The sequence below is a fragment of the Acomys minous genome, assembly GCF_964271855.1.
Source record: "Acomys minous genome assembly, chromosome: 17".
NCBI lineage: Eukaryota > Metazoa > Chordata > Mammalia > Rodentia > Muridae > Acomys > Acomys minous.
In genome coordinates this window covers 16,845,241-16,871,145 of record NC_140500.1, presented here as the reverse complement: position 1 = coordinate 16,871,145, position 25,905 = coordinate 16,845,241, and the positions used below count along the sequence as shown (strand labels likewise).

General features: G+C 42.1%; 1 protein-coding gene across 2 annotated transcripts; it reads right to left on the bottom strand.

The window, feature by feature from the left end:
• Positions 1–10,971: 10,971 nt before the first annotated feature.
• MAGOHB (mago homolog B, exon junction complex subunit) lies at positions 10,972–20,594 on the bottom strand. 2 transcript variants are annotated; one of them, XM_084764892.1, is made up of 6 exons: positions 20,434–20,563; positions 16,317–16,602; positions 16,092–16,150; positions 14,733–14,843; positions 12,251–12,333; positions 10,972–11,322 (listed from the first exon to the last, which is right to left on the bottom strand). In XM_084764892.1, the coding sequence occupies exons 3-6, from the start codon at positions 16,104–16,106 to the stop codon at positions 11,223–11,225; spliced, it is 309 nt and encodes a 102-aa protein (XP_084621018.1). In that variant the 5' UTR covers positions 16,107–16,150; positions 16,317–16,602; positions 20,434–20,563; the 3' UTR covers positions 10,972–11,222. The 2 variants fall into 2 exon arrangements, with proteins under 2 accessions (XP_084621018.1, XP_084621017.1); XM_084764891.1 differs by lacking the exon at positions 16,317–16,602 and having other exon boundaries at positions 20,434–20,594.
• Between the last annotated feature and the right edge of the window lie 5,311 nt (positions 20,595–25,905).

Here is a 25,905-nt window from a genome sequence, read left to right as displayed (position 1 = left end):
AAAAGTAAAGAAGCAAAGACAAAAATAAGAAACAATTCAAAAGTGTTTTGTGCAAAGAAGTAGAAAGATACAAAAAGGATTGTATAGACAGAGGGGGCCAATAAGTCATTTTTAGTTAATTTTTTCTTGTCAATTTTATACATGTATATAATGAAATATGATTATACCCACCCTATAGCCCTCCCAGATTTTCCTCTACCAGTTTCATTTCTTTTTACTTATCTACCTGTCTGTCTGTCTGTCTATCTATCTATCTACGACTCACTAAGTACAATTAGTGTTGCCCATATGTACATAGGTTGGGCCATCCACTGAAGAATGGGAATGCTATTAGTAGCCATTAGTAGTAGCTATTAGTAGTAGTAGATTGGCCCTCAATAAGCAGCTCACATTTTCAAACAATTCCTCAATAAAGCTTAGAAATCATCACCTCCACACACACACACACAAAAAAAAAAAAGTCATGTGTCTCTGCAGGATTCCCTTGCAGACTCCTGAGAAAGAGAGGAGATTGCAAAGGCCCAACTGCCTCATTAGTACTAAGTCTCTTCCTAACGGCCCCTGTGTGATGATGCCGAGCATCCTGAAGACTCTTTTTTTTTCATTTTTTTTCTTTTTTTTTTTTATTAATTTATTCTTGTTACATCTCAATGGTTATCCTATCCCTTGTATCCTCCCATTCTTCCCTCCCTCCCATTTTCCCCTTACTCCCCTCCCCTATGACTGTTCCTGCGGGGGACTTCCTCCCCCTGTATATACTCATAGGGTATCAAGTCTCTTCTTGGTAACCTGCTGTCCTTCCTCTGAGTGCCACCAGGTCTCCCCCTCCAGGGGACATGGACAAAGGTGAGTCTTACTGCTCGCTTTTGCTCATATTACAGGTAAACCCCTCAAGGTCTCTTTTCAGAAACACCTGGCTGGGTTCAGTATCTCAGGACCCAATGGGTAGAGATAGACTCTGAGAGAATAAAGGGATATGTAACTGTTTGTGGTACCAGTTCATTGTAATCATCTATCTTTAAAAGGGATAAGTGGCAATCCTGGCAGGTCTGCTTACATCACTCCAGTGTTTCTTGCCCATGATAAAATAATAACATTTTATACCATAGCAATTCAATGTCCTTCAACATGTTTGCGTACAACAGAGAAAGTGAAGCATTAAACTTCTTCTTTTCTGGTATTCTGTGATCAGAGTGATGTGTTATTAAGCATCTATAACTAAATAAAATACTACAGCTCTCAGAAATATAGATTATAGAATGCTGAGAGACTCCTGCATACCCATGGTCTATGTGGCACTGTTTATAACAGAGATACAGGGAAAAAAACCCTGAAGTGTGCATTATGGATGACTCAGGAGAGAAAATGTAGCACATACACACAAAGGAATACCATTTAACCTTTAAAGGGACATAAATCTTACCTTATCACTTTCATTAATAATTAAGATAATAGTCAACAGATAGTATAGAAAAGAAACTGCACAGGAAACTATTCTTTTCTAGTTAATTTATGAAATTTTACGAAATTATTCAAAAATTCCCTATTTGTTGAAAAAAAAGTATCTTTCCATTGCAGAATTCCTTTTTAAAATTGTTATTTATTATTATTGCTGTTGGAGGTGGGGGGTGCCTGTGTCACAATGCTCATGTATCCAAAGGACAATTTTACCTAATGAGTCCTCTCGTTCCACCTATATGTGGGTTCCAGCGATCAAACTCAGGCCATCAGTCAGGCTTGTGGCAGACACGTTACACACTGAGCCATCTTACCTGGCTCCTATTATGGCTTCTTTGAGAGTGAATAATATATATGTGTGTGTGTACACACACACACACACACACACACACACACACACACACACACACACACACGTGACCCAGATAAAGAGTAATGAACTCCACAGACCCGCCTACCTTAATTTCTTAGCGCATGACAGAAGTTACAGCATACTCCTAAAGAAAATAACCAGTGCTGAGCTCCTGTTTTCACATGCTGCCACAGTTAGCCAGATCTAACCCAACCAACAGGGCTTCCGCATCTATCCCACGCCTAACACACACCATATATGTGATCATTAGGTACAAAAATACTAACGAAAAGCAGCTGCTGCCAGTGTCTCAACCAGGAAGGGATTCTGGTGGAAGGGAACATTCCCCCCAAGTGAGGGACAAGCTAGCCTTTCCTGGTCTGTATCCCTCAGGGCACCAAGAGGAAAGGCAGAATTGGGTGGTTACCTGAGTGGTATTCAAGCTCACCATTTTCTACCTCTTCTCTTGACCAAAGCAAAAAGAGGAAATTGCATGATGAAAACTGATGCTGACAGAAAGGCAAGAACCAAACTATCATCTCACAGGCTGAAATCATGTCCATAATCGGTATCTGAAGACTGAGAAGATGACACACCTGCAGAGGAAGTGAAAGCAGTGTTTTCAGTAAGGCCACTAGTAAAAAGAGATGAACGATTTTCCTCCACTCCTAATTTTGTAATAGTCTGTTGGAATTGCTCTATTATGCTACTATTTGAAAAAAAAATAAATTATTTTTTGGTTTTGAATTATGATTATAACAGCTAAGCGTATTTTAGGAATTCCTTCAAAGTACTTATATGCCCATTATGAAACTCTTGCTATATATTCTTCCAGCTTTTTATTCATAGATGTTTACTGTGAGTGTTGATAACCCTCTATATGTGGTGGTCTTATTGCTATTGTTTTTATGGGATATTAAATCTAAGAAACCAAGCATTCTCAACAAATACTCATCCACTGAGGTACACACTCAGGTTTGGCTTTTGTTATTAACTAATTAATTAACTGATTGATTGAGAGAGAGAGTTGTTATGACACAAATTCCAAACTATGTAGCTTAAGATGGCCTCAAACTCACAATGTGCTTGATTTGGTCTCTTCATGGCTAGAATGACAGCTGTGTACCACCACACCAATTTATGCTATGTTTCTGATTGACCTTTTCTAATAAATAATAAGCATTTCTTCATTTCATAAATATTGACCTTTAAGATTTTTTAAAGCCTTATATAATTATTAACCACTTGTATACAGCATAAATTAAGAAATTATATAATCCCCTACTGTTAACCATTTAAGATGTTTACACTATTTTGTTGTTGTTAGTTTAAACTATATGGGATATAGTTTAGAATATGCTAATGTATTTCATTTATAAAATCATGGGATCGGAAATCCAAGATAGTGGCGAGCAGCGTGGACCATGTTTAGAAGCTCCGGTAAACGATTCAGGGAATTGCAGGAATTCTTAACCAGGAACACCAAGCTCCCCACCCCACTACAGTGGGAGTGCTCCACAGTTCAAAAGGACCAAAATACAGAAAACGTGCCTACTCCTGCACATGGAGGAGCGCGGATGTTCTCAGACCAGAGCAGCAGTGGCAGCGGCTGAGGTTTGCTGCTGGAAACCCCACGGCAGAGGTAACTGGCGTGGTGACCACTGGGAATTACTGTGGGAGAGGGGGCTCTTCAAGATTTGGGCCCTGCGATCCTAGCTGAACTTGGCACACAGTTTGGGCCCCGTGACCCAAGCTCAACCCGGCTCGTGGCTCGTGCCCTGAGACCCACACTGGACTTGGAGTGCAGTTCGGCCTCTGAGACCCTAGCTGAGCTTGGCTCGCAGTCCCGGTCCTGAGACTCTAGCTGAATTCAGCACGCCGTTTGAGGCCAGAGTTCCTGGCTGAAATTGGCAGGCAGTTTGGGTCCAGAGATTCTAGCTGAGGTTGGCTTGTGGTTTGGGCCCAGAGAACCTAGCTGAACTTGGCAGGCAGTTCAGGCCAGGAGACTCTAACTGAATTCAGTAAGCTCAGTGTGCGGTTTAGGCCCTTGACCCTGGTTGGACTCAACACTAACTGGACTAAGTGCACAGTTTGGGCCCCATGACACTAGCCTGGACTCTGCGAGCGGTCTCAGTCCTGAAACGCTACCAGGAACCACAGGCCAGTGGAGCATCAAAGCTCCGGACTAAGGAAATCTCAGGGAGACAGGGAGTAGAGTGGCCATCAGATCCCTTCCGCCCGACCTGCTTCAGTCCCGGGAGAGCTCCGGTGCCACAAGGGGACCCAGAAGGCTGTGGACACTTTGGCCTGACTCAGCGCACATTCTGAGACCCAGGATGATTACAGGGGCCATAGTACAGGGGAGCTGGGGATCACTGGCTGTGAGAGACCCAAACTACAGGGTTGGCCTCCTGTCATCCAGACCAGTGAAGCATCAGAGCTTCCGGCCTAGGGCAATCATGAGAAAACGGGTGAAATCTATCCTCAGACTCCCTCCACCCAACTCCAGAACCTACCTGCCAAAAACAGAGATGGCAAGATGACTAAAGGACAGAGTGAAATCATAAACAAAAAAAAATCCCAAAACAATATGGCGTCTCCAGATCCCAGCTATCCCAAAGAAAACACCCTAGGGAGCTAAAATCATGGGATCAAAGGAGATACACATTTAAGGAACTCTGATATTATCACACAACCTCAGGTGCATTTATAATCTAACAGTTGGATGTCAAAATATTTGCAATTGATATGTTCTAAAAATGAGATAAGGGCAATTTTTCTTCTACAAGTTTTGCCCATGATTTTGTCAATGAGAATTCCTCAAAAGAAGCTGTGTCAGCAAAGACTGATTTACTGATTAAACTACAGAGAAGGGGGGAAGTTGGAATGTTGTAGGTCCAGGGACTAATTGACACAGGTTAGTTCTGGCCCCGAAAGTAGCCATTCCTTGCCTATCTGTGTTGGAATTAACATCCTGTGGCTAATAGATAAAAACTTTTTGAAGTCTATTCAAGCTTCCACCAGACTGAAAGCTAAGAATGTTACCTGATACCCTATAGAAAATTCCCTCACCTTGCTGTAACCTCTCTTTAGTGTACAAACCATTGCATTTTAAATTTGCCTGGATTTATCACTTTCTCAGTTCTTTAAAAGTATAGCATGGAATTGTTCCCATGTTGGAACACAGAGCCATGGTTATTCAAAATGGCTGCAGAATAAATGATTTTTTTTTTTTGTATTCCATTTATGGTGAAAGCTGCTTTTTGCATCAAGTCTCAGTTCAAAGCTCTTGCTGTGAGCATTGCCAGCGAAGCCTCACATTCTAGCTGAAGACATTAGACACTTTATTGGGATTGAGGGTACAGTTCAGGAAAGAGCCTAGCTTCCCATGTACATGCTTCACCCCAAGCACAACAAAAATAAAATAAAATAAAAATTTTATATATTATATATCTTTATTATTTTTTCAAGGGTTACTGCAGCTTTTGTTTTGCATGTAGAACCGCTGGGGTGGGGGTTCTTGTTGTGGTCACCCTAGAGATCACATTGGAGTTATGAGAGCTCCAAATACTAGCTGGGAAGTAATGGCAGAAACAATGATTCGGACCAATCACATGATTACAAAGCTGGGGGTTCCAGCAGGGCTCCAGGTGGTCAGGAATGATTTCTGAGTTTAAGAAAGCAGTGTCGTCAAAAGGACAAGCACAGGGTCTGCCTTGAGCTGCTTGGATGACAAGAGGGACAGGATCTAAGCAGATGGTGGCTCCAGGATCTCCAGACCTCACTTTATTTCACCAGGGGGTTCCTGGAGGGCCTGCCAGAACACTTGGCCTGGGCGCTCAGATCCACAAGGGGCATCAGTCTTGATCTGCCCAGTGCAGAGTCCCACCACCAGGTCAGTGATGAAAGTACCCTCAGTCTCCCAGACAGGTGGGACATCATGACACCCCAGCCATCGCACTGGGCCAGCTTACACGCCTGCAGAGACTCAGGCACAGAGACTTTGGTTCACTTTGAGCAAGAGGGAGTTGCAGGACTTCTAGCCCACAACCTTGGCAATCCACTTAGGGTTGGTCACTGTGAGATCATCCTCAACCACCTGGATGCCTGCACTAGCTGTGGACTTCCTCCAAGCTTCCCAGTTGTCCTGGTCAAAGGGTCTTCGATGGGCATCACTGGGTACCCTCAGAGGAAGGACTTGTACAGGTCAGCCAGCTGGTTGGGTGTGATGTACCTGCTGGGGTCATCAGGAGACTTGAAGAATGAGTCTTACTTGCCAGACCTATAGAACTCAGAGGTAGCCATGTCCGTGCTGATGACAACCTGCTCAGTGTAGCCGGCCTTCACAACTGCGTTCTTCAGCAGCTCCAGCTCATCTTTGTTCTCCAGGATGTTAGGAGCAGAAGAAGAAGATTGGGAAGAGGGGAAGGAAGAGTTCGATTTCTATAGTTTGTCGCCATGAATGAGCTAACCCTTGCCAGAATCTCACTAAACTAAACTTTACTTTCCTTTGTTTGTAACTTTTCCCACCTGCTGGGTTTTTGTTTTGTTTTGTTTTGTTTTGTTTTGTTTTATGAAACAAATTTATATTGCTCTTCAAATCAAGTGACAGTGGTTAACAGAGAGGTGGGGAATCAGCTGGAGAACAGAAGAGGAGCTGATAATTCAAGGACAATCCTGACACCTACTTGGCAAAGCTAGAGGTGACCTCCCTCCTCCTCTCTTCCTTTATTTCTAGACAACCTTTAATAGTCCTCTTTGCCTCCATTCCCTCCCACCGCCATTGCTTCCCAAGTATTTCGCAATCTGCTCATGTTCTCACCAAGAGGCTATGCTGCCTGTGTCTTTTATAACTAGTTCCTATCTTACATTGTTCATTTTGTAGACTTTATTTTTTTTATTATTGTGTCTAAATGTGTGTGAACATGTGTATGCCATGTGGAATATGGTGGGGGGGACCTATAAATAAAGCCTACTGAATACAGTGAGTATGAATACAATGTGGACCTAGGTTTTAACTTGCCATCAAGCACAAGTCTGGGAGCTGGAGGGGACATGAGTAGAAACACCACCCCCAGCTCCTGTGACTTCGAGTAAGTCCCATCAGACTCACACTTTGACCACAGTAAAACAGAAGAGGTGGCATTTCTCCTTAGGTTTCTGTGAGGGTTTGATAAGATACACAAATAGCTTTTGTTGTTGTGTTTGAGACAGCGTCTCACTATGTAACCCAGGCTGGCATAGAGCTCACCACGTAGACCTGGTTGATTGCCTTGCCACTGTCTCCCAAGTGCTGGGATTACAGGTGTGAGCCACCAAGCCCAGCTCTGCAAATAAAGTTTTTAATCATCACCTGGAAAAATGGATAGTAAGTTGCATTCAGCATTCAACATTATTTGCAGTCCTAAATGCCAGTCTTTTCCTTACCATATAAAATTGATCAAATCTTTGAGCCTGTTTTCTCATGTGGTCATCAAGAGAGTGAATGTGTCACCTACTCCCTAAGGTTGGAATAACTGCAGGTAGGAATATAGACAGAAGCTTTTAGATTTCAAAAGAACTTTTTAAAATGTCTTCTATCCTCCAGAAGCTTCTCTAAGACAAATGTCAAGGTGCAGGTGTTTAGAAGCACAGGATAGGAAGGGTGTATCAAAGTGAAAGTGGGGAACTGAGAGCTCTACTGTTAATCTCATCTAGCAAGATTAAGACCACTGCCAGGCTTTTTAGCCAAATTTGAAGCAATCTTTATCATACACGGGCCAGGATGATGGACGCTGGCATGTCATTGGTGAACTTCCCAGAGAATGGCCACAAGGCATGTTAGTCAGGTACTGATAATAGTAAATCCCTGTGGTAAAGGTAAAGATAAAGCTAAGTACTTCCCAGCTTTGACCAATTAGGGGCAAGCATACATCCTGACATCACTTCCTGCCAGCATGTGATCAAGCACATCCTGCACAGGTGAGGCAACCAACCTTTGTTTACAGAAGTGAAAACATGTGGCTTGTTATCCTACATAAGCAACTGCCTCCAACACCACAGGGAGTTATCACCGACTGGCATTCCTACTGTGGTTTTTTTTTTTACCAAAATGCAGCACAAAGCAGGAAGTACTGAACTTCAGAACCAGATAATAAAACAGAATAGATCAGAAGCTTGAAGAAAGTTTTTGTTTTCCTGGATTTTGTTGTTGTTGTTGTTGTTGTTGTTTAAAAAAAACCTACACAGGAATATATATTCATTTTCCTGGCTGCTTTGCTGTAAAAGCCTTTACTTGAGAAACCACAACCACCCATTCCTTGATGTTCAGACAGGCACAATTCACACATTCAAACCTTCCAGCTAGACCACAGAGCACCACTACCCAGCTGCACACCGTTCTTCCTGTCCCAGGCTGAGGTGAGGGGCACCAGCCCACAAGGAAGGACGGGTTGACTCACTTCACTGGGAGGGTTGTCTGATCCTGCCCAATGTCTCACCTCTTGATACTCCTGTCTTAGGGTGGAACGTTCACAACACTGAAATATGATAAAACTGCACAGCTCTTAAGAAAACCAAAAAGCTCTATTTTGATATTTCCTGTGCCCTTAACCACCCCATGTGTCCCCAAATTTACAGTCACAGCTGTTCTAATATTCTGTATTATCACTGTACCCACATAGTCCTTGCTGAGCCAAAGCGCTGAGAGTGACAAAGTAAGAAAGATGCTTCAGGAACTCACAAAAGTTAACAAAGAAGCTTGAGGCTGGATTTTTGGGCTGTGTCACTCAGGGATAAAAATCACTTACAGGTTATAAGAGAAACAGGGCGCGAGAGATGGCTCAGTGGCTAAGAGCACCAGCTGCTCTTTCAGAAGACATAAGTTTGGATCCCAGCACCCACATGAGGATAATTCCAGTCCTAAGGGATCCAACATCCTCTTCTGGCCTCTGCAGACACCACGCATCCATGTGAGTGCACATACGTGCAAACTGAACACCCCTACAAGCAAAATAAGCCAACAAAAAAATTTGAGAAGACAGTTAAGTACTGATCCATATCTAAGTTTCACTTCTTCAGTCCATGTTCTCTGTGATGTTCATATCACAGTTCAGAAAAACAGGCCATGCGCACACTGAAGACTCTGATCAGCCCCTCAACTCCATCGCTCGCCATGTGGGGTGTCTGTAGGTTCCGCTCATCTCTCCTAAAGCATCCTTCTTTGTGAGACAGGGTTTCACGGAGTCTAAGCTAGTCTAGAACTGACTCTGTTGCCATGACATTGAACTCCACCCTTCAGCATCTTCTTCCTAGTGCTGCGATTATAGTCTGGCCACGACGACCAGCTCCAGAGTCACCCTTCTACCTTAGTTATTTTTCTTATCTTGAAGAGATGTTTTCATCTGGATCATTATCCATTAATACTAGGACTATTAAAATAATCTCAAGGATTAGAGAAGAATTTCAAGCATAGCCCATGTGCACAGATCGCACACATCTGAAGCAATAACAAAGAGCCTAACGGCAGGATAGTGAAAATAATTTCAGCTATCTTTCACATTCCTTGGCATTGATGGCATACTTGCCTGCACACTCACCTGCAAGCAGAGGCAGACTCTGCAAAGTAAAAATGAAACATTCACAAATTAGTAAGAGAGATCTGGGGACCCTGGCAAAAAAAAAAAAAAAAACCCCAGTCTCGACCGGTTTTCTTTACTGTGCTGTGCCTTGCTTTGACTGCACTGTTAAAATGTCAAGACTTTTAAGTGAGAAATTAGAACCACAGTTGTATCCCATCCACAAGAGACTCCTCTGTGTTGGAATCCAGCTCTGTGGTGGGGATGTGAACCTTTGGGGTACTAAAAAGTTTCCATAGAGACAGTGATGGAAGAACAGCATTGGTTTCCGTTGTGTACATGGTGAAGAGACTAGGCTCCATGACTATTTCAAAACCTATAAGCAGACACAGTCTTGTTTAAAATCAGCAGGTCAAAACCAAAAATTATAAAGGAACCTATGGGGAAATGGGTGACAGTGATGGAATGGGAGAGAAAAGATGATGGGTCTGAGAGTAAAGAAATTGTGTGTGTGTGTGTGTGTGTGTGTGTGTGTGTGTGTGTGTGTGTACGTAATTTCACATATAATGTCATATGTACTTTATATATTCACATATAAGTATATTTATTTATATATAATTTCATATATGTATATAAAAATTTCAATGAAAAAATTGTATCAATTTTTAAAACTTCAACCCAAAAAATGCTAGCACGATATACACTGTAGAAGAGACTGCTAGGTCCGCTGGACCCCATAAAAGGAAGGTGAAGCACAGAATGAGCACTTGGAAGAAAAGAGATATTATTGTAAAGCGAGAGGCATCTTTACTAAGTGATGAGGTAAAGGGGACCATGTGCCTCTGACAAAGTACAGGAAAAACATCTCCTCATATAAAACTGTCATCGTAAAATCTTTTCTAATGAGTAGTAGCTTAAAGCCAGTAAGAGGCAGCTCACACCAGGTAAGAGAAAAGCAGCAGAGAGCTGCGTATGGTGGTACACACCTTTAGTCCTAGCACCCAGGAGGCAGAGGCAGGCAGATCTGTGCGTTTGAGACCCGCCTGGTGTACAGAAAGCTCAAGGGAAGGAGGAGGAGAGAAAAAAGGGAAGGAGAGGCAGAGGAGGAGAACACCAGCAGCTGAGTTAGCAGAGATAATGTGACCAATGGTAGAAAGTTCAAAGGGCCTAGGACACACGCATGGCCTGCTTCCAGTAAGTCTGGCAAACGTCATGCACACTATACATGGTTAAGACAAAATCTCACATAACTTTGTAAAGCTTCAACTCAGCTCCTACATGTGTGTGCACACAGGAATAAAGGCATAATTAAAGACAAGCCGACGTGGGGTACTAACTGTGCTCTTCCAACCACTCAAGAAAATAGTGATAGTATGAAAAAAAATATGTTGAACCTCTGTTAACAACCTCAGTAAGTGTAACAAAGGTGAGTCCTTTGAAGTATGGAAGCCTAAGAGTGACTCTGTGGCACCTTACTTAACTGGGATTTGGCTGTGTATTTCCAACCAAGGGGCCTCTGCTCTAAGTTCTACCAACCAGAACAACTTACCAACCTTAAGGAAGTCGCTGACTCAGCCATAAAAAACAAACACCAACCACTCTACATCCAGGCTTTGGAACATTTTATTAGAGAAATTTTTCAAAAAAAGTGGCTTTTATTTACAGAATCAATTGCACACAGGGGCTGTCTAGCCCACGTGGACCCACGAGCGGAAAACCATTAAACCTGTTTGTTTTGTTTTGATTTTCACATATTGAGTTTATATACAAAAGTTTCACATTTATAAAAATCCCAAAATTGTGAATAAAAATCCCTTCTTCAATTAAATATATAAATAACCTCAAAAGTGTCCAATTCAAATCGGCTTAATCTTGAAGTGTAATCCAATGAGACTGAACACTAAACACTTCAAGTCCTGCACCAAATAATAAAATACACGGAGTCCTTCAGGATCCCTAAAATTATAAAAAAGTAAAAGTTACCTTTTGTTCCCTATGAAACATAATCTTATAAATTTCTGAGACAAGACAAAGCACTAGTGCCAATTAAGTGCATAGAATTTTTTTTAAAAAAAGGAATACTCTTGCTGACAAGTAAAGTGAACAAACTGAACAATTAACACTTCTCTCTTCCTGTACGGAAGAATGCAGTTCAGCAGTTCTCACTGCTCTGTCTGAAGGCAAGCGCATCCCTTATAAACCCAGAAGAGTGCAGAGGCCACATTCCCACCAGATGTAGACATTCATACATTTACACATCCAGCTGTTCTTTTTTAACACAAATATTCAGTAATCATTATCTATTCATTCCTTCCTTCTTTAATACTTACTTGAAGCACCTACTATGTGTTGGCCACTACGCTAACTCGGAGCAAGGTTCTCATGCAGCTTATATTCAAGCAAGTTATGATTTAGGGCAACAAGAAGCAATGGAAGCCGCATGGGGACACTTTTTAGAAAAAAGAGCATGAAAAGGTGCCACAATGACTCAGGCAGCCAAGCTTCCGTATGTGCTGAAAGGACCTAAGGACACGGAGGCAGCTCTCACACATCGTACTGTTCTTCTCAAGTGCTGAAGCCAGGGGAGAGCATGGCATAGTGAGGGCTCCATGCTGCGGGTCAATCCAAAACTTTCTTCCTTTATATTTTGTGGCATTATAAGCAGATTTTTTTACACAAGAAAACAGCCAAAATCCGGCATTACTTTGCAACTACTGAACTGAGTACTTTAGACAGGAAAATACTCTGTTAACTTTTCTGACCGACAAGGTAACACGTGTTCAATTACTTAGAAGTCCTACCGGCATCTGAATCCTAACTGCCTCGGCTAACGGCCCACGGCTCTGAGCCACACCAGCTCAGCCAAACACTTTAATATACTTACTTTGACTGATTGACATCAATAAGAGAACCTATTTTTGATGTGGTAAAAGAAATGTGTTCGTCCCCAATCACAATTTCAAGTTCCTAGAAACAGAACAGCAGAGAAATGCCATCAATAGCAAAGTCGACTCCAGGGACACCTGCACTCGGCTACAGAGAAGCGCAAACCTGCACGAACTTGTTAGAAGGGGAAAGAAACTTAGTCTTAGCCAAGCTTGCTATACATGCTTATAAGCCCAGCACTCAAGAGGCAGGGCATGAGGACTGCTCAAGTCCAAGGCTTAGCCTAGACTACAGAGAAAGTTCCAGCCCAGCCAGGGCTACACAAGTAGACTCTCTCCAAAAACCAAAATAAACTTAATGTACTAGCCAGAATTCTCTTAACATAACCTCATCAACTGCTCATGAGCACTAGCCTCAGGCTCAGGATCAACCCAGAACTGCTTTCCAGATCCATGTAAAAAAAAAAAGGTCTCAAACAAAATGATACAGAAATGCTTATGATGTTGGTAAACATGGGAGCTGTCACATTAAAGCACATGTTATAGAGATGATTATATAAATAAAGCTCATTTAAAATATCATGAAATGCATTTTCTCTTTATGTAAACTTCTGCAAATATACAACATTAACAATAGCTATACCTTTGGCACCTGCTACGTATCAGGCCTGACTGCTGGGACTCTCCACTCTTTGCAGTCCCCAAAACAACTTTACAAGGTTATAGTCTTCACTGGCCTTATTTCACACATGTACAACCCTAAACTCATAGGGCACAGCATATACCCTGACAGCAACAATGAGGAAAAACACTGGCTCTCCGTAACAGATAATACTCTCTGAAACCCAGTAAAAACTAGAACTTATAAAACAATACAGTGTAAAGTAGTTGCTCCAGGACCATTATCATCATCCAAATTTTATCTGTACCAGAAATCTAAAGCTAATTAAAGAGGCTGTGTGTTTAATGAATTTTTATACTAAATTAGCAAGCAGATGCTAATAAAGACAGTCCTAGCTATTTATCGAAAGGCCTAACTATCCATTTCATGAGATACAGCAAATGGAGAATTAGCTAAGATTGCCTAATAATCACAAAATTATTGGTTTAATTATCCAGCGGCAGTTTCTGGAGCATGCCTGCTACTTCCTCATGGAGAACACATCACCAATGCACAATACAAGCAGTGGCTCTCCTCAGATGAAAAACAGTTCTATATATAATGAAACCTTCTCTATAGCTGAAGCTATTTTTCTAGAATTGCTGTTCAGAAATGAGATTACTAAGACAAAGATAAATAGAAAATATCAACATTTTGGGTATATATTACAAACCACCCTCTAAAAGGAGTATATCTATCAACTTATTAACACAGTTAAATCTGGATGTCACATCCTCACTGTAGGAGCCGACTTAATAGTTTTAAAATATCTGGCTGTTCTCTGGGGACACAGATGCCCAGTGACTGCTATGCTAACAGGGGTATTACTGTAGCTCAGGTCCCTGCAGGACATGGACCTGCCTCTGCTTCCCTGCACCATGGTCTACACTGTGTCTTGCCAACAGAGCAGTTTCATTATTGCTACTTTTAGCATGTATTTGATCTCTCTACATTTTCGTCTAGTCAAAGACAGTAGCTGATAAGGTATAATCCTCAGGAACACACAAAAGTGAAATTCAATGTTTCTCTCTCCCAGCCCTCGTCCTCATTTCTCCAAGAGTTGAAAAGACCAAATTCAGAAACCAAACAGTCTTTATACAGAATGAAATTGGGGCTGCTGAGTTCTTTGGGAGCACTTAGAGAAACATCAATTATTCTGAAGACAGTATAAGAGGCAAGCACAGTAGTCCATTTGAACAAAGAAATCTATCAAGTCTCTCTCTAGGGCACTAAATATACAAATTCTGAAAGACGGAAAATTAGAGAAAGTGAATTGCTATGCTCAATGAGAAGAACCCTAACTCTCAAATTTAGCCAGCAACACTGTACCTACTTACAATAAAAATAATTAACAGTAACAGCTAATCTATAATAAATAATTCATAACAATGTCAAAATATCCTAATTTTGGTTGGATAAGCTTTAAAAAAGACAAAGAAGACTGTTTAAATGTAGACCTATGTGCTAACTCCTTTTCTGGTTGGAGGAAGCAAAGAAAATGAAGCTAAGTAAGGGCTGGGAAGTGTAACTTGGATGGAGTATTTGCTTGCCTGGCATGTATGAACCTTGAGTTCAATCTCAGTAGAAAGAAAGAAAGAAAGAAAGAAAGAAAGAAAGAAAGAAAGAAAGAAAGAAAGAAAGAGAGAAAGAGAGAAAGAAAGAGAGAAAGAGAGAAAGAGAGAAAGAAAAGAAATGAAAAAAGAAAATTAAATTTCTAATCAAAGTTTCAGTAAGAAACCACCCTAAATATATAAGATAAAATACAGTAATTATATGATCAACATTGACCCTATCCACTTAAAGAATCACTCGGTACAGACCTGTCGGCCAACCCTGTCAGGGGGAGGCCACAAAGCGTCGTCTTCTTTTGTAATTTCACTGTCGTCAATAATTCTCTTCAGTTCTTCCATCACACTCTTGTGGACATAGGCCTGAAAATCAATTACAATAAAATCTTGTAACACCCATCTGTCTTCCCACAATTCAGCAAGATCTAACAAAAACAAGTTACAAAAATATCCAAACAGAATAGAAATTAAAAACTGAATTGGATTCCAAAAATACAGAATGAAAATTCATTCTTCTCACAAATATTAGTTTTGGGGGCTGGAGAGATGGCTCAGAGGTTAAGAGCACTGGCTCTTCTTCCAAAGGTCCTGAGTTCAATTCCCAGAAACCACATGGTAGCTCACAACCATTTATAATGAGATCTGGTGCCCTCTTCCAGCATACATGCAGACAGAATATTGTATAAATAATAAATAAATCTTTTAAAAATGTAACTTTATTCGCTTTCACTTTAGCACACACTTTCACCTCTTCTCACCACTAGCTGCTTTAAGGCCTCACGTTCTGCAGGTGTAGTAGGGGCACTCGGAGAGTTTACAGTTAATGGAGCAGCACAAGGGCCATAGACTGAGGACACAACGCAAGCACACTAGCTGGCGCTCTAACCCCGGCCCATACGCCAAGCCTTTTCTTTAAAAATCACGCTTCACAAAACAAATTAGATGATATGAGGTTATAACTATTTGGGTTGATTCTTTTGTTTAAAAATGTTAAAATGAGAACTGGCAAGGTAGCTCAGTGCATAAAGGCAGTGAAAACTAAAGACCTGATTCAACCACTAGACACCACAGTAGGAAAAAAATCACATAGTAGGAGAAAACCAGTTCCTACCAGCTGCTCTTTGATTTCATAAATGCATCCCCAATACACACATGCGAGTGTGTGCACACACACATTAAAAAAAAAATTTTAATGCTATAACTAAAATAGAAACCTTTCTATCTATGAATAGGTTTCTTCATTGAAACAGAGCCTTGTAATAACTTTTGTCAAGTCAACACAGACAAGATAAAATAACAAAATGAAAAAAAAAATTAGGCACTGGAAAATAACAGGTGGATCTCTGTGAGTTCAAGGCCAGTCTGGTCTACACTAGAGTTCAAGAACAGTGGAGCTACAAAGTGAGACCTTGTTTCAAAAAAGAAAAAAAAAAGAAAAAGAAAAAAGCCGGGTTGTGGTGGCTCGTGACTTTAATCCCAGCACTCAGGGGGCAGATACAGGTAGATTTGAGCTGAAAGCCAGCCTGGTCAATCAAGTTTCAGGATGGCTAAGGGTACAAAGAGAATCTCTCATCTCAAAAAAACAATAAATGCATGATTGAATGAACTTACCTCTTTTCTGATCATCACATCATTTTTATAATTGCTATTGTTGGCATATCTAAGCTTTCCTGTGTAGAGAAAGAGAAAAAAGAAAAAAATATTATGAGCAATTTTAAGGGTAAAGACAATTTCATATCCCCACTTTTATTAGAATATCTACTTTTGCCATATAAGATCAATTCTAAACATCAATAAACATAAAGGTGACCTAGAAAATTTTAAAATGTTCTATACCTTCAGCATACAATGGTCAGGTTTGTTAAGGCGTGTTTTCTTCCTTCCAGGTTGGCAGACTTGAACACAGAGGGATCTATCCACCTGCCTCTGTCTCCTAAATTTGGGGATTAAAGTTGTGCACTACAAACAGGTTTATTTTCTTAATCTAGACCCTGAACTAAACATGACTGTGACAAAGCACCAAGTAGTCTCTTCAGGTGTGATGTGTTGGTGCTAAGGGCTGTACTCAGAACATTCCATCTGAGCTCTGAAGAAATTCTAACAGCAGGCTTCACTTTCTCACCTATTCACAGGAGATAAAAACAAGTTAAGCAACTTGCTCAGGGTCAGACAGCCTCAAGAGGTCTCTTTTTCATCAACCCCTCCTCTATTATTCCAAAACTTTCTCCTAATTGTTTTCCTTCACATTAGTGTATATGGTTAGGACAATGGAACACTTTTTAAATCACAACGAGGAAGCACACAAACTATGTGACCTGCCAGTGTGCTGGCTGATTTATTTCCCTCCGAGCTTCATGACCTTTGAAGGCCCCAGTGTGCGCTTCCCTGGATGGCTGGTCATTCAGATGCCCAGAGATAGCTGTAAAATCTTTCTCATCTGCTAAAACGACAGGTTACCCTCCTGGGGTGTGCCGCCCACGAACTGCTGATCCTGTGAGTCACTGTTTCCCATATAAGTGGAATGATGCAGTATCAGACACGTGAGAACCAATCCATGCATAAAAATCCCCCATTGGTGTTGGAGTTCTTAATTAAGTGGTTCAGGGCGAGAAGGACAAGCTGCATGGTGTTCACAGGCAAGGGGACTGAGAAGAGAATTATGAAAGAAATAAAATACCATATCGAATACAAAAACAAAGCCCATAAACCACAACAACAATATTTGGAAAACAAAGGTAAAGTTATTACATTTCAAAATAATTGTAGGACCACTGACTGCTACCTTGACTTCTTAACTGCCTGAAACCTTTTGAATGCATAGTCCTCTTCCGCTTCCTCTTCCAAAGAGTGTTGTCCAACACATGCATATAGCACTTAAAATCCAGTCATATGGTTAAGTGTCTGTCTCCCAAATACCACCTTCAGCTTTGGCATTAAGTACTGCCCAATATATAATATACATTCAAAAATAAAAATCCTTGGTGAAGGTAAGCAGAGCTGTCCAAAGACACAATTGCCTTACACTACACAGGAAGGGACTACAACACACCCCTGCTCATCCTGCTCCTCAACACACCCCTGCTCATCCTGTTCCTCAACACACCCCTGCTCAATCTGCTCCTCAACACACCCCTGCTCATCCTGTTCCTCAACACACCCCTGCTCAATCTGCTCCTCAACACACCCCTGCTCAATCTGCTCCTCAACACACCCCTGCTCATCCTGCTCCTCAATACACCCCTGCTCATCCTGTTCCTCAACACACCCCTGCTCATCCTGTTCCTCAACACACCCCTGCTCATCCTGTTCCTCAACACACCCCTGCTCAATCTGCTCCTCAACACACCCCTGCTCAATCTGCTCCTCAACACACCCCTGCTCATCCTGCTCCTCAACACACCCCTGCTCATCCTGTTCCTCAACACACCCCTGCTCATCCTGTTCCTAACACACCCCTGCTCAATCTGCTCCTCAACACACCCCTGCTCAATCTGCTCCTCAACACACCCCTGCTCATCCTGCTCCTCAACACACCCCTGCTCATCCTGCTCAATACACCCCTGCTCATCCTGCTCCTCAACACACCCCTGCTCATCCTGTTCCTCAACACACCCCTGCTCAATCTGCTCCTCAACACACCCCTGCTCATCCTGTTCCTCAACACACCCCTGCTCAATCTGCTCCTCAACACACCCCTGCTCAATCTGCTCCTCAACACACCCCTGCTCATCCTGCTCCTCAATACACCCCTGCTCATCCTGTTCCTCAACACACCCCTGCTCATCCTGTTCCTCAACACACCCCTGCTCATCCTGTTCCTCAACACACCCCTGCTCAATCTGCTCCTCAACACACCCCTGCTCAATCTGCTCCTCAACACACCCCTGCTCATCCTGCTCAACACACCCCTGCTCATCCAGCTCAAGACACCCCTGCTCATCCTGCTCAACACACCCCTGCTCATCCAGCTCAAGACACCCCTGCTCATCCTGTTCCTCAACACACCCCTGCTCAGCCTACTCAACACACCCCTGCTCATCCTGTTCCTCAACACACCCCTGCTCAGCCTACTCAACACACCCCTGTTCATCCTGCTCAACACACCCCTGTTCAGTCTGCTCCCCTCCACTTCTTCTCTCCCCCAGAAGCCAAGAAAGTTTCTTTCTGTTCTGTTTTTTTTTTGGGGGGGGGGGCTGTTTTGTCTTTGTTGTTTAGTTTTTGTTTGATTTTGGTTTTAGAAGGGTGTAGCAAATAGGGTTTGTGTGATTGCTCTGCTGTCCTGGAACTCAATCTGTAAACCAGGCTGGGTTCAAACTCATGAAAATCTCCGTCTCTGCCTCCCAAGTGCTGGAATTAAAGATTTAGGGGAAGCTTTTTTGTTTGTTTTTGGTTTTTTGTTTTGTTTTGTTTTGTTTTGTTTTTTGTTTTTCCAGACAGGGTTTCTCTGTTATCTTGGCCGTCCTGGACTCACTTTGTAGACCAGGCTGGTCTCAAACTCACAACGATTAAATGTACTACTTTTTAAAATACTTATTCTTTACTGGACTCAGACTTAAGAGTAGAAGTTCAATCAAGGACAGCATATGTCTCTTGGAAATCTGTTTCTGGAATTTTTTCTTTGGCTTCCTTCATTCTCTAGGCCAAAGGTTAGCTTATTCTGCAGCCTCTCCTCATTTTTCACAGTGCACTGCTTCTTCAGAGCAATATGTCAGCACTGGCTTCGGAGGACAGGTGAAGTAACAAGATGCTGACCCTTGCTTACTTTCACCCTGGATTTCTTACATTCTTTGCTTAAGGCCTTTGATAACATACTGCAGAAACCATCTTTAGAGATGTTGAAATACTTTAGGACTCTGCTAGTTCTTTTGGGCCCCCAGCGCAGAGGGACAGATGGACAGTAGTACCTGTCTTTTCTTCTTTTTCTTTTCTCATAATAACCAATTTGAAGCCGCTCAGATTGGCATCCATAACACATCTAGAACAGACTTGTACGTCCTCTCTCAGTTCTCCTTGGTCCATAGCAAGTGTGCCCCTTACTCAACAGCACGCACTCTAAAGCGAGCCAAGACGCCTTCTTCACGGGAAAACGTTTTGTTGTTGTTCCCACCAGCAACTGCGACCACACAACCCCTCCACTCTTCCCCCAGAGTATCAGCAGGTACTTCTGCTGCGATCTGCTTCTCGTAGAACGCACAGACTTTTTGTTCACCATCCACTGCAAAAAGTGCTGACAGCTGGCGGCTGGTAAGAGAGACTCAGCTTCAATCTGACAAGGATGATCGCCAGGGAGGCACCAGGGAAACAGCTTCTAGGAGGCTTGCTCTGACTCCCTTACCTCTGGCCATCATCCATCCCTGTATCTTGGTAAAGATCGTGAAGAACTGTATTTCTTTGCCTAACACATATCACCCCTCTGCGTTCAGACACAGGGGTGGGGTGGGGTTGGGTCCTCTTCTACAAAGCAGCCTTCATGCATAAACTGAATGAATGAGTACTCCAAAAAGATCACCCAAAGATTTCAAGCATCAGCTGGAGTATCGCTTGATAATTCTGTTAGTACTCCCAAAGCCTAGGCTCTCCATTCTAGATTTCCGATTCCTGTATGTTCCACTTTTCTGACCGTGGCAGGATCCTCTTTTCTGCATTACTTTACAGCAAGTTTTCTCTCACAAACATACCCCAAGCCTGCTATACCCGCGAGCTTTTCTTAAGCTGCAATGAAACCCTTTAAGCTCTCCTGGGAGGCCGGGGCGTGGTGACACGCCTGCCATCCTAGCATCCCGGAGGCTGGCTGGAGGATCCTGAGTAGGAGGTCAGTCTGGACGAGACCCCCAGGCTCAAAACTAAGTAGAGTGAAATGAATGGGGGAAAAAATAAAAAACAAACAACACATACACAGTGAAACCCACACCCTGGGCGGCTCCCCCTCCCTCGCGGCCCCTCCGCCGCTCACCGTCCGGCCGAAACTCGAACTCCAGAAACTCGTGCCCAAACTTGCCCTTGTGCCCGACGTAGTAGCGCAAGTAGAAATCACTACCCATAGCCATTTTTGCCCTCGGTAAAGCCCGCTGCACGGCCTGGCGACCCGTGCCGCCGGCGCGGGACAGTGACGTCACCGGCTCAGGCAAAGCACGTCACCGCGGGCGCGCTTCCTCCAGTGAGGAAAGAAAGCAGGGAAAACCGCAGGACCTGCGAATGTTCCTGAAAACTGGAGGTTCACCCTGGCCGCTGTACTAACTAACATCTCAAACACTTTGCTTTCCTCTTTGAAAAGATTTTCAATATGCCTTTTTAATTTTTTTAACTCTTTAACGATTTCATACACGTATATGATGACTTTTACTTCCACCTGATTACCATCATCTCTTCTGCTGAACCACTCTTACCAACAATCCCTCCCGACCTTTTATGTCTTGGGGGCGGGGTGAGGTGGGACTCACCGAGTTTAATAAGGGCTGCTCACTTGAGTGCGTTGGTGGGTACAAAGTCCCGGATTTTATTATTGCTTTATATATTGTTTGGTTGCGCCTCCTACGCCAGCCACCTTTTCCTCATCTACTGCTTCCAACCCTTCTCCTCCGCACTTTCCCTGCTGCACTTTTCCTTCAAATGTATCCAGTTACCCATCCCACTCCATTTCCTTTACCCTTTCTGCTTTAACAGCCTGCAGTCACTAGCACATGAATACGCACAAGCTAAAATCCACATACAAGAATGTATGAGTTATTTATACTTTAATAATTTCCAGATCCATCCATTTTCCTGCAGATTTCATTTTATCTTAGCAAAGAGCAAATCGCAGGCTTGTTTTCTTCGTTCTGTGTTGTTGTTGTTGTTGTTGTTGTTGTTTAAATGGGCTTGGAAGGGACATTTGTAAAAACACTTTTTCTTTCTGGTTGCCCTGTGGTATGGGTGTTGCTTTTTCTGGATTCTAAACTAAGGTTTACAAGCTGTACTCATTGTGGTATCTCTGATCTCGAAGCACAGTGTAAAATGGGGTGTGGCTCTACTTCCTTTAACTGGTGAACTGAGTAAAGATACATTATAATGACAACCTGTACACAGTCTTTCTCAGTCCTTTGGATAGCAGAGGCTTCACAGTTATGCAATAGCTAACTGCCTAGACTAAGACACAAAGTAAAATGAATCCCTCTGATGGAAAGCTTGATGTTCAAATAAGCACATGAAACTGAAAAGTCCAGACAGTCATACTGGAAGATTTTTTTCATAGTACAACTTGTGTGTCAGGAAGGATTAATAGCTACTGCCTGTGTATTTGGGCGTGGAGGAGGGGAGGCTAGGCCACAATTCTTAACAGTTTAAATTAGAGAGGAAAGAACACTCCAGTGTGGGACTGTCTTGAGCACAAAGTGACAGTCAAGTTGCACACAGTCCACTTCTCAAGTCATGATCACCTCTCTGTTACCAACACTGAGTAATCTTCTCTGGTTACTGATAGCCTTCTGTTGGGCCAGGAGGCTGAAGAAGATGCTCCAACACTATTCATGTAGCAAACTGTCTCTGACATCTTCTCATTTGGAAAACTACTAAACTGCACTCCCCACATACTCAGGTAATTAAGTTGATTTCTTCTCAAGTCTCTGATGGAGTTGAAGACCAGGTAGCTTAGCTTTACAATGAAGCTTAGTTGTTTAGGGGTTAAGATGTTTATAGGTCTAGATAGATGTTTTAAATTGATAATGACAAGATGTGATGGATATTAATTTACATTCAGAATTTTGGATGCACCAAAATAGGAAAGGTGTTTTCTTCAAGGCTGTCAAATACGAATAGCCAAAATACTAAGAGTGTAGTATTTATAGCCGGGCAGTGGTGGCGCATGCCTTTAATTCTAGCACATGGGAAGCAGAGGCAGGCGGATTGCTGTCAGTTCAAGGCCAGCCTGGTCTACAAAGTGAGTCCAAGACAGCCAAGGATACACAGAGAAACCCTGTCTCAAAAAAAAAAAAGAATGTAACATTTATATAATCCCTATTGTGTCATGGTTCTTCTTGCTGTAGGTAGTGTATTGTATATATGTGTAATAATAAATATAAATATATATGTAAAAAAATAAAAACGTTTAATTAAAAAAAAAGGAAATCCCAAGAGAGGCCATTAAATCTCAACACTGTCCCCACCTAACCTTTAAATAGTCATTATCTCTCAACCTGTTTGATCATTAACTAACTAGATACACAGGGATCAGCTTTTGCCAAACACAGAACTGAGAAAATTAAATAACATGCATATGATATGCTTTGAAATCTATGCAACATGAGTTTTAACAAGGATTTCCTATGTGCCAGAACGGATGGGATTAGTAATAAAGCAATAGAGAGGTGTTTATACCTTGAGAATAAAAAGAAAGCAAACAGGTAAGGCAAGTGTCAGCACAGGGAAGTAATTGGCACAGTACAGCATATATGCAATAAAGCATATCTGTGTGAAAAGGGCAAATAATTTTATTGTAGGAGGAGTTAGAAATGTCTAAGCAAGGGGTGTAGTGAAGAAGACATAAAAGCTTTTGATGAGCAAAGTCTGTGACTGTCCAGCAGTATAGACAAGCAGTATTTCAGGCAAAAGATGACCTAAGCAAAGCCAGGCAAAGTGGTTTGGATACGTTTATTTGGAGAAAGACAAATACAGATGTCTACACTTGAGGCCAGTAAGTAGCTAGAATGTGGAGGTGGAGGAAGTGGAGTAACTGTCAAGGCAAGTTGGGGGCATGTTCTCTTTGGTCATCTTAATAGTTAATGTACTTGTTATAAAATTTACTCCTGTAGTAGGGCGGTAGGCTGCGACTTAGGAAGATACATTAAACTCAGGACCTCTGGAAGATCAGCCAGTGCTCTTAACCTTTGAGCCATCTCTCCAGCCCCTTCTTAAGTGCTCTTCCAGAGGTCCTGAGTTTAATTCCTAGAAAACACATGATGGTTCACAACCATCTATAGTGAGATCTGGTTCCCTCTTCTGGTGGACAGGCACACATGCAGGCAGAGCACTGTATACATAATAAATAATCTTAAAAAAAAAAAAAAAACCAAGCTTCCCAGCTGCTACAACAGGTGAGGTTAGTGGCTTAATGTACAATGTTTGCTGATAATGCTTTTCCACCAAGCTTTCAATTGTGCGGTGACAAGTTCTTTCACTTTTGGGTTTGTCTTGATTTTTTTGTTGAGGCAGGATCTCATGTAGCCCACCTGGCCTTAAACTCCCCTATGTGACCTCTTCTAGACTTAAATGCCTGACCTTCTTGTGTTTACATTGACAGTGATTGTGTTACATTTACAGAAGCAAATCTCGGAGCTGTCTCTCCTTTAGTAGAATAAATCTGTGTAGCAATAGTAGTATGTAGCCTAGTAGAACAGTCTAAGGTTGGTCCATTTTAAGAAGGAAAAGCCGAAGTGTGGCCGTCTGTTTCTGTCCATACCCATCTACTCACCTTTCTCTTTTATTCCATCTTAGATTTCCTTATGGGTTTTAATCATGTCTTCTGCCACTTGATAGTAATGCCCATCGTGTGCAAACATCAAACCCCTGTAAACCACCAGTTAACAGAAAAGAACATAAGTTACCATGATATGATAGAGTAATTGGATTATTAGGTGTGAAACTTTTAGAGTATGTGACAAGGGCACCGTATGATTTAAAAACTACAGCAGGATTTGTAATTTTGTTTGTTTGTTGAACAAAAATTTGTTATGTTGAAAAAAATAAGCACAAACTAAAATCAAGATAATAGGCTAGCTTCCGGTTTTCTACGTTTCTACGTGTTTGTCTTATTTTATTGAGTATGGTAAAACATTTTACAAGTTACTATAGTAAGATTGAGAAAGTTCTATTAATGTACACTAATAATTTTATTAACCAATTTTATCTTCATTTAAAACGGACCTGGAGAGTTGGCTCAGTGGTTAAGGCTACGTACAGAGGACCTGGGTTTGGTTACCAGCACCTACGTCAGACAACCGACATCTCCAAGGAACCCAACATTATGGCCACCTACATCCATGTGCACATACCCATGAAAGAAAGAGCAAGCCACCTTCCTCCATATCATCATGTATCTCCTCGTCTTTGACGCACATGCTGCAACCCTGGAGACAGCCATTCAGTCCCTCGCCTATGTTTGCTTTTTCTGGTTATGATTATGGTTTTGTTTTATATGTTAATGTTTTAGTATGTATGTGTTCAGTGCATGGCAAATTTGTCAAGTGCATGCTATATAGTGGTCACAGGACAACTTTGGGTGTTCATCCGTGCCTTCCATCTTGCTTGGGTTTGGGTCTTTTATGGTTGGCCAGAGCATGCCAGGTAACCAGCCTGCAAGCTCTTGATTCCTGTCTCCACTTCCCATTTTGTCAAGGGTGTGCTGGTAATACAGATGTAAGCTGCTGCCACATGGATGTCTTACATAGGTTCTGGGGATGCAAAATCCATCCTGCAAACTTGCATAGCAAGCGTTTTACCTGCTGAACTATCTCCCCAGCTCCACACCAGTTCTTCTCAGCTCAAAGTTGTCATACGAGTCCCTCTCCTGCAGTGTTCTTTGTACCCTTCCTGTTGCTACATTGAACCTTCCCTAGGGTCACAGCTTCAGTGCCATATATTCAGAGAGGTCTTCACGCTGAACTCCCTTCTACTGTCCCAAAGCTTTCATTCATAACATTTAACACAAGGTTCTCATTAGCAGATGGCCACACAGAAACACATCTTGCCTGACTGTATGCAAAGCTCCCGCTTTCTTTAACACATTGCCCACTGTCTGGCACAGCAAGCTTTGACATTTATCATTATTTAAATAGTCATATAAGGAAGTAGTTTGTAAAATTGGCTCCACTTAACAGCTGGGAGGCAACAATAGGATCCCATCCTTCTTCTTTCTCCAGCCCACTTAAATCTTGACTACTCACTGTGGTATTCACACAGCAACAGGAAACATCCTTAGCTTAACTGACTCATTGTGACCTCATCAACATTTTAGTTGATGCAATTGTGTCAGTTTTCAGCTGCCAATCATCTACTCTACAGTAGCTCTCCTCATCCTTCCCAAGGTACCAGGATGTTCTTACAAAGCCACACATCATTTTGTTAAACAGAAATTGTCCACACTGTGATAGAGTATTTTGAAATCATAAGAGAGTATTGTCATAAGTCAAAACCTCACACAAGCTTTCTCAAGACCAGTGTAGAGAACTTCCCTGTGTATGTAAGGTCCTGGGTTCAGATCTCAGTGTTGGGAAATAAACAAAACATGGTGACAAGTTAATTATGTCGTGCTCATACCATGACACTGTCATTTAGACATGTCCCACCCTGTATTATCACAGGCCAGGGATCTCTTTTTGGCCACGGTAGATGTTATGGTTTTAAAAAGAAAAAATAAGGAAGAAAATAAATGTTCTGAGTTAGAAAGGAGGGA